This window comes from Pseudorasbora parva, chromosome 3, assembly GCF_024679245.1.
Source record: "Pseudorasbora parva isolate DD20220531a chromosome 3, ASM2467924v1, whole genome shotgun sequence".
In the NCBI taxonomy this organism is placed as follows: domain Eukaryota; kingdom Metazoa; phylum Chordata; class Actinopteri; order Cypriniformes; family Gobionidae; genus Pseudorasbora; species Pseudorasbora parva.
In genome coordinates this window covers 25053049-25070620 of record NC_090174.1, presented here as the reverse complement: position 1 = coordinate 25070620, position 17572 = coordinate 25053049, and the positions used below count along the sequence as shown (strand labels likewise).

General features: G+C 35.9%; 1 protein-coding gene across 1 annotated transcript in view; it reads left to right on the top strand.

Moving 5' to 3' along the window:
* Positions 1–13732, top strand: part of adgrv1 (adhesion G protein-coupled receptor V1) — a 195036-nt gene extending 181304 nt beyond the window's left edge. The window contains exons 88-90 of the mRNA XM_067438222.1: positions 4997–5185; positions 12025–12199; positions 13318–13732. Of these exons, the coding sequence (XP_067294323.1) occupies positions 4997–5185; positions 12025–12199; positions 13318–13436 (483 nt within the window). The 3' untranslated portion in view covers positions 13437–13732. The remainder of the gene's footprint in view (positions 1–4996; positions 5186–12024; positions 12200–13317) is intronic.
* The last annotated feature ends 3840 nt before the right edge of the window (positions 13733–17572 follow it).

Sequence of the window (17572 nt, the reverse complement as noted above, 5' to 3'; positions counted from 1 at the left end):
ATTCAATTCAACTCAATTGCAACTCAATTATAACTAGAGTGTTTGTAATTCGTCACTTTACACCACTAATTATATTTAGATTGTGGCTTTAAAGGTTGCAGTGATGAGCATCGAGCATCGAGCATGAATGCAGCTATCTTGTCATTGCAACGCTATTTCTGCACACTAACAAATGGTTTCATCATAACTAACAGTGCAAACACAACGTAAATAAGGGAGTTGTTGATTTTAACCTGAGTTTCGGCGAGAGTCCAGAACTCAGTCACTGATAAACTCTACTTAAACGCTGTTTGATTGACAGCTCCAGCGATTGTAATTTGATCATGCTTTGATCGCTTTCTGTATATAATTGAATCACAGTTTAAATAACAGATTTTTTTTTGTCCTACTAAGAGAAACAATGTGAAGTTGACTGTTTCACTGGTTTGATTTACATCTTTATAAATCTTTAAATATTAGAAATCATGGTCACAGATCAGGTAATTAACACGGTTACTTGCATGTTATCACATTACTGTCAAGTTCGTGTTGTAAAAGTCTGTTTGCAAAGCCTGCCGCGAAATTGCGACTGATTTACCAAATGTACCACCATAAGTAATACTCAAGGCATTCAGAAATAACCACGGTTAAAAATAACCACATTCCTAGCATTAGGATCCTTTGGAAGGTAATGTTATTTTTAGTCCAGTGATTCTGTATTGCTCTTCTTTCCTCATCATCTCACTACACGCCAGTGGACGGGGCCAAAGTTGCAATGATGAAGTAGGCATTGATCTTCTTCTGCAGAGGCGGTCTTTCACCTAATCTAGATAGGCACATTCAAAAATGAGTCGTTCTCTGGGCTTGGTTACAATAAAAGCTGTTTTTGGACTAACAAGAAAGTTTTTAGTTCTGAAATGTACAGTATATTCATATGATGACATCTTATATGTCATAAGATCAAGGACAATATTTCTCAGTTCATGACCCCTTTAAATAAATATATACTTTTATTCAGTAGGATGCATTCATTTATCAAAAATAAAGATATTTTTTATTTTATTATTGTTACAAACAAATCTTATATTTCACAGTATTACTGGTTTTTACTCTATTATAAATCAAATAAAGGCAGAATTGTTGAGCATAAGATACTTCTTTCAAAACAGTAACCCATTCACATTCACATATAGAGGTTACTACAGTTAATTAAAAGACATTTAAATGCATTTGCATGGATTTTTATTGCACAGTTGCGCATCAACCACGACAGTGGACACGAGTGCATGATCCTATACACTGCCACCAAGTGGCAAGGAATTTTTGTTTTCGCCAAACCAAGATGGCAGACTGCCAGTCAGAAATGCCAAGTTGCTCCTTAATATTCATCCACTCCTATTCGAGGAGACTCTTGCTGCTTGATGTTGACGCTTGCGGTAATAATCGCACATGACAAAGGAGATTACTCAAAGACAATCTTTTATAACAAATACTCAGGAAACTACATGGCAAATGTAGAAGTAACAAAACCACATAACACAGACAGCACCAAACAATGAACTGAATGAACACGGGGCTTAAATACACAGATGATAATAATCAACAGAATGAGAACAGGTGTAAACTAATTAAAACCAAGGAGATAATGTAGGAACACAAAGTGGCAGGCAGACTTCTGAAAAAGTAATCAGATTACATAATGAACTTGAAGTGCATTATTTATGACATTGGAAAATAAATCTGATTACGTAGTGCACATTACTTGAAGTGCGGTATTTTTCTGACATCGAAAAAGTAATCTGATTATGTAATGCACATTACTTGTAAAGCATTACTTTACTTATTGATATCAAAAAAGTAATCTGATTAACTAATGCAGATTACTTGTAATGTTACTTTGCTCGTTACATCAAAAAGGTAATTTGATTACTTAATGCACATTACTTGAAATGCGTTACTTTACTCATGACATAAAAAAGTAATCTGAATACGCAATGCAAATTAATTGTAATGCGTTACTTTACTCATTACATCAAAAAGTAATCTAAATATGTAATACACATTACTTGTAAAGCATTACTTCTAATATAAAAAAGTAATCGAATTACATAATGCACATTACTTGAAGTGCATTATTTATGACATTGAAAAATAAATCTGATTATGTAGTGCACATTACTTGAAGTGCGGTATTTATGACATCGAAAAAGTAATCTGATTACGTAATGCACATTAATTGTAAAGCATTACTTTACTTATTGATATCAAAAAAGTAATCTGATTAACTAATGCAGATTACTTGTAATGTTACTTTATTCGTTACATCAAAAAAGTAATCTGATTACGTAATACGCATTACTTGTAAAGCATTACTTCTAATATAAAAAAGTAATCGAATTACATAATGCACATTACTATAATGCGTAACTTTACTCATAACATCTAAAAAAGTAATCTGATTACGTAAGGCACATTATTTTTTACTTTACTAATTACATCAAAAAACTAATCTGATTACGTAATGCACATTACTTGTAATGTGTTACTCATTATCGTTTTTCCACAGTCTGACAACATCAATAGATCTATGTAGATTTCAATCTGAGTTTTTTTCAGTGATAAGACCTACATTTTTAAGTTTTGAAAATAATCAGCATTATTAGCTAAAATGGTAAATAGACATACTCTGGTAGACTGCGGGAGCGTGAGTTTTATCTATATAGTCTGAGTTAGGTTTCCACAGAGTTGTACCTTCACCAGCTGTAGAGATCTTTGATGGAATCACATCCTCATGTTCTGATATGAAAGACGCGTGACACTGAAATAAACTTGAAAAAAATGAACTTGAACAAAGTACTTTGTCTGCATAAACTTGTTACTGTTGTGACTTGAATGATATGCGGCTGAGTAGTAAATTTTAGCGGACTTTTCATCTAAACGTTTTTCCTTTAACAAGACGTGGTCTCTGTCTGTTTCCACACCATTTCTCATAAGGCATCATGGTACCTATTTTCCTTTATATCTGAGGTAGTAAAAACCACACCTGTCTGTTCTGAACTGAGAACAGTTATGTAACTAGCAGAAGTAATTGAGCATGCTGCTCTGGCCTCTGGACATCTGTGCTTCTTTCAGGTAGATGTGATAAAGCTGTTCAGTGGACCACAGGCTGCCCACGTATAGTCTATAAATGAGCCCTGAAATCAATAATCTATTTTTGCGAGTGGTATGTGTGTGCATGCTTATATCCACTGTTTACTTTACCTGCCATTGATGCAGAGCTTTAGTGGTTTCAGTGCAGTGTAGATTACAGTATGCTTACCTTTCATTTGGAAGCAATTCAGTTTTAAAGAACATTTTTCGGTCTTTTATTAGGTGTCATTGTTACAGTGTAATTATATATTAAGTACTGCTTAATATTAATTAACTATATGAACTTACTATAGGGTTGGGGTAGCATTGGGGTTTGGTTGAGGGTTAGCTGCATGTAATTATGCATAATTTAATATTATTATTCTGGTAAGTACATGTAACATGTAATAGACACTATAAAATAAAGTGTTACCAAATATCAAAAAGTCCAATATATAAACATTTCACTGTATACATATACACCATGTAAATATATGTTTATTATATACAGTTATTTAAAATAATACCAATATGTATTTGTTTGCCAGCTTCAAGTTTCACTCATGTCAAAATCATTGCCTGTTATTTAATTAAAACAAACTTGAGTGTGTTAAAAATGAGATGATTGTGGGCAGTGTTTTAAAACATGATTTAAACATTATTCTCTTTTCTCATAACTTATATTTCCCATTCTAAACAAGTAATGGAATGCAAAAGCTCATCACATTTTTCACCACCTGTCTTTATTCCTCGGAAACGTTCTCATTATAGTTCCATTTTCTGTATTACCAAAAGCTCAGCACTTTTCCCCTCACATTTTAGCTTCACCTGCAATCTGTCACCCACATGTCACATTTGTTACGACATTTCTGGTGTTCATGAGATATTTGGCAAGAGTGTGTGTACAGCAATATTCGGTTGGGTGCTACTGACTATCATTCACAGTTGGACAGACCCTCATTGACAATGATGTCAGAGGGAGGGAAATGATGTCATGCTGTTACAAAATGTCATCTGGAATTGAAGACCTAATGATGTTTGTTCTTTTTGAGTAGTTCCTCAAACACATTTGGAATGTTAAACAAATGGACACTTTAAAGGATTAGTTCACTTCAAAATGGAAATTTCCTGATATTTTGCTCATCCCCATCTTATCCAAGATGTTCATGTTTTTATTTCTTCAGTCAAAAAGAAGATACTGTGAGGAAAAACATCCAGGATTTTTCTCCCCACCATTGACTTCCATTGCAAATAAAATGTTGAAGGTCCAAATCAATGCAGTTTCAAAGCACTTCCAAGGGCTTCAGAGGCTCTGCACGATGTCAGCTGAGGAATAGGGTCTTTTCTAGCAAAACAATAAAAAAAAAACTTCAATTTTGAAAATGAATGATCGTTTCTCGAGATAAGACCATATTCCTCGTCTGGGACCGCGGCATAGCCATTGAAGCCTTTTGACACGCTTTGAAGCTGCATTGATTTGGACCTTCAACATTTTGGTTGCCATGAAAGTCAATGGTAGGGAGAAAAATCCTGGAATGTTTTCCTCAAAAACGTATTTCCTTTTCGACTGAAGAAAGAAAGACATGAACATCTTGGATGAGATGAGAGTGAGTAAAATATCAGGACATTTTCATTTTGAAGTGAACTAATCTGTTGCTCCTGAAAGACTTTTATATTAGCCTTTTCCTCCATCTGTTTGGATTTCTGTTTGTGGTTCTAAATGCTGATACATAGTAAAGAGTTAATGCGTAGTTCCAAACATTTAATGTCGCCTAGAATAAAATAGCGATCCTGCATTACTTCCCTCTACAGAATAGAGGAAATAACTAAATTCATCTTGTGTGACTGTGTTGAGCTCTTCTAATTTGTGATTTTTTTTTTTTTCCAGGGTCTGTATGTGTTTTCCGTATACTTCATCATGCATAGTCAGGTCTTCTGGCCAGCTAAGGCAACCTACACCGTGGAGATGAATGGCCACGGCAGCCCAGACTCCATGTATCAGAGCACCGGTGCCGCTACCGTCGGTGGAGGAGAAATCAGCAAGTCCACTCAGAACCTCATCAGTGCCATGGAAGAGGTGCGTCAGTCACTGAGGGTTCCTTATGATCAGTTGTTGCACATGTTTTATTTGGCAGTGGCATATGACAGCATTTCATACCACACATCTACTTCTAACATTGCATTGGTTGCATTAAGATTTATGTGCGCTTGCAAAAGCACCTATTTATCATCCTCAGGCCAAAGGCAGAGGATTCTCAGACCTGTTTTTGTTCACCAGGTCTGCTCACACACACACGGACTGTGAAAGTGTTATGCAATAAAGAGGCCTGGTGTAGAAGCTCACATTCCTCTGAGCCCTCAATGTAAACGTTTCACAGATCCGGGAAAGAGGGTGTACAGGAGGTTAGGAGGAGAGAGCACAGGCTGCATGGGAAAGATCGGCAGAGATCAAGAAAGGCTTTTAGAGGACATATTTATAAAGAAAATATCTCAGTTTCCTGCAGTCCAAGCTGTTATTAGTGCTAAGACTGACGGAAAATGAAAGGTTGTAATTTTCTAGACCGAGTTGACTAGGAACTACACTCTCATTCCTGCGTAATAATCAGGGAACTTTGCTACCATTGCATGAATGCAGCGGCACAATGATATTCCGATATCCGTACGTATATCAATATTCTGTCAGTCTTAGTACACAATGTAACTATACACATCACAACGTACATATATATAGGAAAATGTTTTCGTTATTTTGTCCCTTATTGAGCAGTAGATTAGATGGAGCATTTACCAGTCTTTGTGCAAAGCTAGTCTTGCGTATACGTCACACAGTGTTATGGCACGCATGGAGATGACGATGGTATGTATGGACTTATCTAACTCTGGGGGATACAGTGAATAAGCTAAAGTCCCAAAAGTCCCTGTGTTCCTTTAAGTATTTGGTCTTGGAAAAACTACATCTGCTATACGCTGTGGCTGCTTCTAAGTATGGACTTGCTACTGCCAATAAATACACAGATACAATTCTATTAGCATGCAAGATATGCTGCTGCATAAATGCACATATATAAATCTAGACAGCTGAGGCTGAGGGAGGTGAAAGGTTTTAGAGAAACGAATGAACTCTGAACCCTACTGAACCAACTTACAGCAAACTCTGAACCAGACTATTTAAATGTTGAGCAAACAATCTAATTTACTGCAGAATCTTAACCTCTTTTATTTATTTATTGATAACATTTAATTATTTGCTTTGTTTTTAGTTTTAACTATTTTATTTTGCCTATATGTGTTACAGTAGATTATCTTGGAAAGCAGCTTCCAGGCATAGAGCGAGATACTCTTTAAAACTTTTCTAATGGATTATGAGCATTGGTCATCATACTTTCATCAGGTTAATGAAACATTTCGTACAATACTTCCAACGGTATTCTATGTGTTACCATACCCATTATTTCTAGCTTGAGCAGTTTATGATTATTATAGGTAATTTGTGGTTATTAGTCAGTCCAAGCTTATTTAGATGATGAATCATCTTGACTACTAGTTGATGGTGATGAGAATGAGCAGATTTGAACCAGTAACAAATTATTTACTTTACCAGTGTGCAGAAATCCAGCTTGACCAATTTAAGACTAATTCAAACTGCAATGACATAGGCCAACCAACGACGACAGACGCATTCACCGGGTTTTGTTGGATCAGTGTCCGTTGGTTGTTGGATTTCTGAGAAGTGACGTACTGTAATCTGGTGATTGTTGCGGTTGGTCACAGTCTGCCTGTGCAGTGTGCAGTCCTCTAGTTTCCACAGCTGCAGCTATACACGTTCCTGCTGGATCCTGCAGCTTATCTGGCAACCTCGAGTCAGGGGGGAGGGGGAGAGGGAAGGGATACACCGCTCTACAATCATTTGAAAGTGATTGCAATTCCAGTTTTGGCCACAATCTTACATACACTTCCTTTAAGGAATTAATAAAAGAACACTGTCCCAATTTATCTGGAAAAAAAAACTAAATGAAAAACAGGACATAACTGTGTTGAAAAGTCTATAATTATCATTATATTATTATTTTTTTTAGTTTGGTACATTTACATTTACGGTTGTTGCATCATAATAAAACACAAAATCTTAGAGTAAAAACTTGAATCTGTGCTCTGTTCAACTTCTATATAGTTCAGCCTACTTTTCGTTACTTTTTGTTTTTGCTATCAGTGCATGCCTTTTCAGTGTGTGGGTGCAAATGAAGAGGTCTGGGTTAAGTTCATTCTCCAGAAATGGGATAAAACTTCTATCAAAGAGAAAAATTGTTGCAATAAGGCTTGCAATTGTCAATATATTTATTTATTTAACTAAAGCCAATGCATTCTTAAAACATTGTCCGCTTAGTTAAATCATTTGATGCTACACACTGAATTTTGTATTGATACTTCAGCATCAATAATATTGTGCCAAGACTATAGTTTTTGACCTCTAGTGCAGACTTAGGGGAACTTAAGTAATCCTGTTTTGTTCATGAGAGTGACTTCTGGCTTAAAACGGCTCGTAGTGTCACATGTGGCCTCGAGACAAGAGACCGCTGGGTGGGGAGGAGGAGACCGGCGGAGAGAGGAAAGGGGTGGCCGTCTTCTCAGACTCTTTAAACAGACATGAGTAGGTGCCTGGTGGTGCTCAGTTCACCCAGCGTACATTCTGTTCTGATTACAGGACGGTGTTGATGGGCTATTGTAACAGAATGAGGTGCCTGGGACATGGGGGACCGGACCGGCCTCTCCCTCCATCCTCCTGGGAAAAACAAAGGAAATGAAGCCATTGCCATTAGGAAGCACATTAAAGGGAGGGCAGGCCAGATGTACCGTTTCACAATGCCTAATAGGTCTAATTGTTCTTTGCTTTGATGATTAAAATGAGTGAAAGAGTAGATTTATGTCACAAGATGAAGTCAGAAGGTTAGTGTGATAAATATCACTGCCTCTTCAAGACAGGTCAACTATTTTTGTTTGCTGTGTCCCTTATATGAGTCTACTGGTAAAGAGTTTGTTTTATATTACCAAAGATGGCCACATGACTGTTACGCTGAGTTCAGACTGCACAATTTTCAAACTCGTCATTGCTCTTTTCACACTGCATGACCATCTGGGGTAGCATTCAGTCACTGCTGTGTTCATGCTGCACGATGGATCAGCAACATGAGGGTTCACACTGCATCACTGTAACAATCCCCGACAACTCTCTCTCTCCAGAGCGCAAACTACGTTTCCCAACATTCCCAACCAAACACGCGTGTGAGGTGACAAGTAAACAACTCGAGATCACACATGCGTCTGACTGGAGTTCTCGTGTAAGACTGGAATTGTTATTAAAAATAATAAACTGCAGAAAGTTTGCTGTCCAAATTGTCTGTGCACTAAATTGCAGTGAAAAGGAGACAAATTAATAATAAAAAAATATGAAGGAGGAAATTGTTGTGGGGACACAGGGAGCAAGGATTGTGTCTGCAAAGACACTGTAAACCCTAATGTTGTCTTTACTCAAACAAATCAAGTAATCTTGACTAAATATTACTAGTTTAGTCCAAAAACTCAAAAATATAAGTTAGTATAACTTATTAACCTACAAAATACATAAACTTAAGATTTCAAGTTGAATGAACTCAAAATCATAATTAATTAAAATAGCTCACTCTGGTCTTGCTTTGATGTGATTGGCCATGCAATGAGTTCTGTCTGGCAACAAGAACTAATTCACTGATTGGAGGACATTTACAAAAGGCGGTCCTTTTCTGTTGCTGATTCAAATTAAGATGGAGACTTTTTAATTGTGTGCAATCTTAAAATCGGTAAGTAAAAATTCGTAAGTTACTAAAAATAATAATAATAATATGTGAACTAACTTAAAACTAACCAGATTTACTTTATTTCTGTTTTAATGAAAAAATAGTTTCACTGGAAGTCACCATGATGGAGATAAGTGTTTGCTTTAGTTGGGCTCTTGACCCTTTACTGTATAATATTATAATATAACATTTCTCTGGCTGTTTTGTGTTTGTGAGACACATTTGGGAAGAAACACAAAGTCAAGAGAAATATCATCAAGTGATGTTGTTTAATCATTGACGATGATAACATCATCATGTGCTGGCAGAATCCCGGATCTCATGCAGAGTCTAATGAAATATTAATACAAATTTCCATGACATTCTTTACTCTTGTGGTAATCGAACAATTTATTATTTTATTTTTTTTGTGCACAAAATGTTTAAATCTACGGCATTAGTTAGACAGGCACAGACATCAAAAGGAATCCGTGTATGAATCTCTACAATAGTGACAATATTTTTTTTTTTTTTTTTTATCCGATAAACAGATCAACTGTGAACATAAAACAAGCTACAAAAACATCAGAACAAAAGAGCGAAAGTAAAAGCAAATAGTAAGAATCAAAGAAAATGTGTCACAATTCAGATGTATAATTTATTCATGCTGCAATGCATGGTGAAGTTTTGATTGGTTGTACCCAGCATGGTATACTGAACTTCTGGTGTACCCAGTTTGGTGAACTTAACAATTTAAGTACAGTGAACGTGAGCACCAAGTTAAGTGAGCTTAAATATACAAGTTTTGGGAGACTCCATTACTCAATTGAATTGAGGGAACGCGTTTACTCAAATCAATTGAGTTCAATAAACTTATTAGGGTTTTCAGTGGAGAGTTTGAGGTAAATAAATTATTTTGCAATGTGCTGCAGTGGCTGGATTTGCAAATGTTTGGGCTTTGTTTCTGTTTGATAGAATTGTAAATCTATCTATTAAAACACTGATATTCAGGTTTTTAACTCCTCCCTGAACCTCCCACGGCCCTGTATCTCTCTCTCTCATTGGCTGTATGTCATCGCCGATGTATTTTTTCAGTCAGAACACATTTCACACAGCAGGAGTTTGAATCGCCGACATGTCCCGATGTTAGCATGCCAAATATCTTGACTTGTCTACGATTCTCTTCGATCGCATCTTTGATCATTCACAGTGCGTGATTTTCACTCGCGTGCACGAGCACCGATTTGCCTACGATTTCCTGCATTTGTCTGCGATTTTGGAAAACCTGTCGGCGAGTCAAAATCAGGACTAAAATCGGGTAATGTGAACTCGGCATAAGTGGGATAACAACATAATATCAAAAATGTTTGAAATATAAAGCAATATGTCCCAAAACAGCCATGGTGAAGCTATTACTAAAGAGTGCAGTGTTAGGCCCGTTTCACACATACTCCGTCTGCAGTGCGTGTGCGGTGCGTATTTTTTTCCGTACCCATGTTAACGGAGGACAGCTTTCACACTGCACGCGGATGCGGTCCGTCAGTCCGTTCCAGGTGCGTTGCGTCTGCAGCAGTGCACGGATCGTTTTCGTACCGAGTCTATTTTTTGCTGCGCTACATTGCTGCATTAAAGTGATAGAACATTGTTCGCATTAAAATAAACATGTACTGACGCGAAAATCTAGTAATTTCACCACAGATGCATATCATTTAAAATATACTCTTGCTTCAAAGTCAACACATGGCTTTTTTTCTCAAGTAAAGCAACAAAACGACACCTTATCTGGCATTTAGGTAAAACAAATTGTCATAACGGAGAGCACTCGTACTTTCTTGGATGTGAAAAGCAAAGTTCTTTTTGACCTGCAGGATTTCTTTTTAAAGGGTATAAAAACGAAAGAAAAGACGAGAGTCGGCTGAATAGCCTATTGTAAGATTCTAATTTAAAATGGTTGTGATTTAAGGCTATAACCTATGTTTAAATGTTTTGCTTCTTGTGTGAGCTAAATCTAAAGTATATATATATGAATTAATTAATTGAAAAAAATGTTGTTTAGCTTGTAGGCTACGTTAACCTGACTTCTAAGAAAGAGTAAACAAAGAGAATTCCAATTCTGACGAGCCATGTTCAGTAACAACTTTTGGATTTTAAATAAAAAAATCATTAATAAATGCTGTGTTTGTGGTATGTAAAAGCGGATCATTTGCGGACTGCAAACGCAGCATATGTGAGAGCACTACAGAGTGTGGGGCTCCTGCAACGCACACGCAACACACACCGCACACGCACTGCAGACGGAGTATGTGTGAAACGGGCGTTATATTGTATTGTTCATTGTTTCATTGTTGCTTTAATGGAACTGTAGGTCTCACTGGGTTGATAATGTGAGAATTTATGAATAATTATTGTTTGGCCCATCAAGTCTTTGTCAGTCAAGTTTAGAAAAATGAATATCAAATTATCAAATTATTTAATTAACTGGATTGTCCTTTTTTAACTAATTAAACAATATTTTATTAATTACAATGACAATTATTGAGGAACACACTAGCCTATTAATATTGTAAAAATGTAGTGACTCCAATACTGTGGAATAAATTAAAAACTAATAGTTTGCATATGATTTGTAAGTATACTTATAAACATTTCTTATTTGTATCATTGTTGATGCAGATAAGTTGTTCTGCTTAATATTTTTGCAGAAACCTAACACTTTTTTTCCCTTTTTTTGTTGTTGATGAATTTATTTAAAACAAATAACTTTTTGTAATGTTATTTATTTTCCCTCACATATAAAAATGTCATCCTTATCTATACCAAAATTAATTTCAATTCATTACAAAACATCTGAATGCTTGTGAACTCTTGCTCACCCCTCAAACCCAGTAAAACTCTATAGACATCCAAGCCTTCGTGACCTCTGAATGACCCCTGCACCAGACACGCCGGTGAATTCAAGGCTGATTTGTGTGGGTCATTTAAGCTCAGACTGGGTACACAGACTAGAAGAACTACAAAAGTCATTTTAAATTTGGAGAAACTTGGAAAAATGGTAGTTGTTTGCTTTTTCTGACATCTAAAGACCCTTTTTTGTTATGTTTTGCAGATCTCTGCCGACTGGGAGAGAGCTTCACTGAGGCCTGGCAGTCAACCCAGCAGTGTTTTCAAACAGAGTCCTCAGGACGAGGCCTACATCACAGAAGGAGGGTTCATCAACACTAATCTGGTGCAGGACGAGGAGTCACAGGAGTTTGATGACCTCATATTTGCCTTAAAAACTGGTACATCCCTTTCTCCAAAAATGCACCTAAATCCTTACAGATCCATAGCGATATATATATATATATATATATATATATATATATATATATATATATATATATATATATATATATATATATATATATATATATATATATATATATATATATATATATATTTTTTATTTTTTTTTTTTTTTGTGTGTGTGTGTGTGTGTGTGTGTGTGTGTGTGTGTGTGTGTGTGTGTGTGTGTGTGTGTGTGTGTGTGTGTGTGTGTGTGTGTGTGTGTGTGTGTGTGTGTGAAATATATCAATAATTTTATTTAGCAAGGATGTGTTAAATGGATAAAAATTGATAGTAAAGGAGATTTATATTATTTGAAAATGTTTTCATTTTGAATAAATGCAGTTTTTTTTAACCTTTTATTCATCAAATATATTAGGCAGCAGAACTGTTTCCAACGCTCATAATTATTCAGAATATTAGAATGATGTCGGAAGGATCTATCACATGATAGACTGGACGTCACATGTGACACTGAAGACTGTGACACTAACGATCCTGAAAATTCAGCTTTGCATCACAGAAATAAATGATAATTTAAAGTATAATAAATTGAAAACCAAATATTTTAAATTGTAATAATATATTAACATTAAAAAAAAAAAAAATCTGTATTTTTGATCAAATAAATGCAGGCTTGATGAGCAAAGGAAATTTCTTTCAAAAACATTACAAATAGTAATGTTTCCAAACTTTGGGCCTGTACTATATATATATATATATATATATATATATATATATATATATATATATATATATATATATATATATATATATATGCCCAATATATATATAGGCCCAATATACGTATATACGACGTACGTATATATATATATATATATATATATATATATATATATATATATATATATATATATATATATATATATATATATATATATATATACGTTCGACGTACGTCTGACTTAGGCCGACGAATTGGGATCCCAATTCATCGGTCTAAGTCCGACATAAGTCTCCGTTCCCTCCTTCAGGGAACGAGGGTTACATACGTAACCGAGACATTTCTCTGGAAGAGACCAGAATTTGTGAATAATGGTTTATCTACACACAGGTTCTGGCCTTAACGTGAGTGACAACGAGTCAATCCACGGCAGTCATGATGGAGGCAGTGTGGCTAACTCTCAGATCGTAGAGCTGCGGCGGATTCCCATCGCAGACACGCATCTCTAACCTCACTATTTTTTGTAATGAAAGTTGTAAAATAAAAACAATAGTTGTTTTTGTTTTTTACTGTTTCTGCCTTTGCACTAAATCTTGTTAGTTTTTAAGTTGTCTTTTTATACGTGAAAATTGAAATTGTTTTTTAAGTATATACATATGTGAATATAATTATCACTAAATTAATTTGTGAAGGTTTAGTATTGGTTTGGATGGAAATATATAGATTGATTGGAGGTCTGGCCAGTGCACCCCATAATTCTGCTGCTTGATTTGTGTAACACCAATAATAAATGATTCGACCACCAGTCTGTGTTTCCCTCAAATGGATCTTTGTTTAACAGATCTACTTCATAATGAATAACGAAATATCTAACTGGTAGTAAAATAAGAGCACACATTCAGAACGGATTATAAGCCAAAAGAAAACAAGGTTTGCATGTGTGCGTGCACATACCCATTTAGTATTGTCATTAACAAACCAGTTTTACAGGTACATAGGCCTACTTTGCCAAAAGAAATATTCTTTGTTTGTGTGGGAAACAACCTACACTGTGAATGGAAGAACATCAGCGGCACATAAGAATAACACAGCAAATGTTTTATCTTCAGTCACAGTGTGCTATATAAAAAAATAAATATTCTGACTGCTTTTATACCAGCTTGGGTGCACACTGTGCAATGTATAATAGTCCTTTACGATTGTTCCTTGTCAAAATGTACGAACATGATCCTCGCTCTGAGCCATGTCACACTGCAAGATATAAGATGTCATTCATTGTCAGACTGTAGGATTGATGCTTTTTTATCATCAATCAATCGCGTTCGGTGACTGTGAGCTGCATTACATGCAGGATTGAAATGGTGGCTATCAAATAAATCTCTAGCGCTCGTTGTGGTAAAGGTTTATCTTGAAAAAGTAAGACATTTTGACAGGCGTCATAGGAGAAGTCACACTGCAGGACTGTTGGGCAAATCTTCTGACACTGCCAGAAGTAAAATGTGATCGCATTGGCCATTAATCAGTTGTCGGTGAACATTTTTAAGACTTCAGATTTTAGCCTAGGATCAGAGGAATCTTTTAGGATTTGCTAAATTTGTCTCCGACGGCCAAACTCGTGGACAAAATTGCAGTGTGCACCCGGCTTTAGTTTCATTTCCTTCACCATGGGCAGGAGGACAAAATTAATATGACCAAATAATATATATTGCTCTTATGTTTCTGGAGAGTTTAGACATGTTGAATAGTTTAAAGTGTGTGTGTGAGTATGTGTTGGACTGAAATGGGCAGCGAGGGAAACCACTGTGGACTGGAGAGGTTTGCGGTTTGACCTTCTTGGATGATGCACGGGTGGCACACCCAAGAATAAAGAGCTGTCGTCAGCTATACATGGAGCCATGGCTCTGGAAAAACTATAACAGCTAAACAGTAGTTTTAGGAAAATAATTGTACAATTCCTCTATCATCAGAAGCATACATAGTGCACCGTATTAATGAAAATACATACTTTAAGATTAGTTAAGGTTACTGTTCAGCTAACCGCTGAAGGTAATATGGTCATTGCCAGGGGGAAAAAAAGTAAATTATGTTAATATTTGAAAATAAATGGACTGTAAGTTAATGATAAGATGAGAGCAGTTCTGCTTCTTTAGACTTGACCTTACGGGTCAGTGAGGCTCAACTAATGACCTGGACGTGTGTGTCTTATGGCCTTTGTCTGTCCATTAGGTGCTGTCTGATGAACTTGATGTCTTTCTGTGACTTTTTTTCTTTCATTTTATCTTTCTTTCTTGCTCTACACAATTTATTTTGACCTTCTTCACTCTCTCTAAAGGGTGACTACACAATTTTGTTTGTACTTTGCAGTTAATCTGGTTAGCTACGTTTGTAAATGTGCATTTTTAGTATTCTTGCTATTATTTCTTCTATCTGTGCCCCATTAAGATGCAAAGGCCCAAAGCATCAAATGGAGAAGAAAAGCATGGAGAATGCTGTCAAATTTGAAAGCTCATTCCGATGTGGCCTACAAATACGACCTTTATTTCCTGGATTGCGAAGGATAGAATGATTAGATCCTCCACAGCCTAGACTACCCTGAAATAAAAAAAAATAAGAAAAATACAAAATGAAGAGATTACTCTTTTAAATATAAGTAATAGGTTTTAACTTAAACTTTAAAGCTGTTTAATTAGTGACCAGATGAGATTTTATAGATAGTTTGTTTATGTACATAAATGGACCATGGTGAACATATTTAGACAGATTCCCTGTTTTGCTTCCAGACATTTGAATAGGCTATATAACTTTCAAAAAAGTCCAGTACTAACACTAGTTGAAAAAGAGCAATCCTCCGTAGGCTGGACTGCCCAATATAACAATGTTCAGTTTGGACTTCGAAGGCATGGCCTTTGAAGTCTGCTTTCTTCGAAGGATGAAGAACAGGGACACAGCTCCAGTTTGCTGTTAGCATGTCGCTATGCTAACAACAGAATAGAACAGTCCAGTTCCAGAAATACAAATCGTATCCATTTTCTCTATAGGGAAATATATTTTGAACTTGTATACCTTTAAAGAAAGGTCTATTGTCTACTAGATTTGAGATTATTAATTAATAGTATATGCTTTTGTTAAAGCTGTTTTTGTTTGTTTTTATTCTTGGTAAAAAAAAAAAAAAAACACTCTTTAGTGCCCACCCACTCCCATGAAGCACTGAAGTCATTTTGCCATGCTCTCAAACTACTATATTAATATATTGTATATACTTTGTATATACAATTATCATCCTTAAATCAATAGTTTTATCTGCCATTTTTAATTTGTAAAAGGATTGTTGTTCTTTACCTCATTAAAGACGTTGAGTATACATTCTACAATCTTGGTCTAATTTTAAAGTACTTTTTTCTTAAATCTAAGTTTGTAATGTGGGTGGGCACGTCATACTGAACTTTATAATAAATATAAGGTAACACTTTAACTTAGGGTCCAATTCGCACTAATAAGTTGCTTATCAGCATGCATGTTACTTGAATATTGGCTGTTTATTAGTACTTATAAAATACATATTAATGACTGATTCTACATGGCCATAATCCTACCCAAATAGCTAAACCTGACTTACTATTAATTAAAGCAGCATTGTGATTGGAATAAGTGTCCCAATCAATCTGAATTCACCCTAACTATGAGTTTGTTGAGCCAAAATTAATAGTTAATAGTGAGAATTGGACACTAAACTATGTGACCAAATATGGTTTTGTAGTACTGAAGTATATTTATAGGCTAATTAATTTCTCTCTCGCCTCTGTAAAAAAAAAAAAAAACGTTTTCTCTGAGCTTGTCACAGTGCCATTCTGGGATTGCTTTCTCCACAATAAACAAATGAGCTGCTGCCTTATAATTTGGCCAAAAGAAGGGATTTTAGAAGGAAGAGTAATTATGCTGCTTTCCTTCTGAACCAGCATTTGCGTAGGAGCTTGTCTATGATGCCTTAAAAATGCGCACTATAGGTTTTGGAACAGAGCGATTAAACAGCCTCTTCCTGTTTCTTCCTCTTAAAGAGGTCTGTCCTCTGTAAATCACGCAACCCCTTTATGGACCCGTATCGTCCATCCATCTCCCTCAGCTAAAGCAAACACATTCCCGGGGCTGATGCAACAGCCCTAAAACAAACAGATCATCTTTGAGGTCAGAGGGCTGTAACCTCTCAGATTATGCGCGGTCAGAGTCGGATCAGTTCCAGATGAGTGTACTCCAGTCAGCGGGGAGACGTATAAACTTCAGCATATGGCCTGTCTTACCATCTGATTTACATCTGCTGTGAAACAGTACGAGTAGCCTGCGTAGCACTGCTGGAATTCGGAGCGCGCTTGAGGGAGCCAGGGGCCAAGCGTAGCACCTGAGACCTTAGATGTTGTTTTCAAGCTTTATAACTCTTATTATTAAAATGTATGGTCATAATCCTGTTTTTCTGGGAAACAGTTTAGTTTAAAGGGATTACAAGAAATTATAGTTCACCTAAAATGATAATCTTTTACTCCCCCTCATGTTGTTCTAACCCTGAATGACTTTCTCTCTTCTGTGGAACATAAAAGAAGATATTTTACAGAATGTTTTTGTACATACAGTATAATGAAAGTCAATAGGGAAA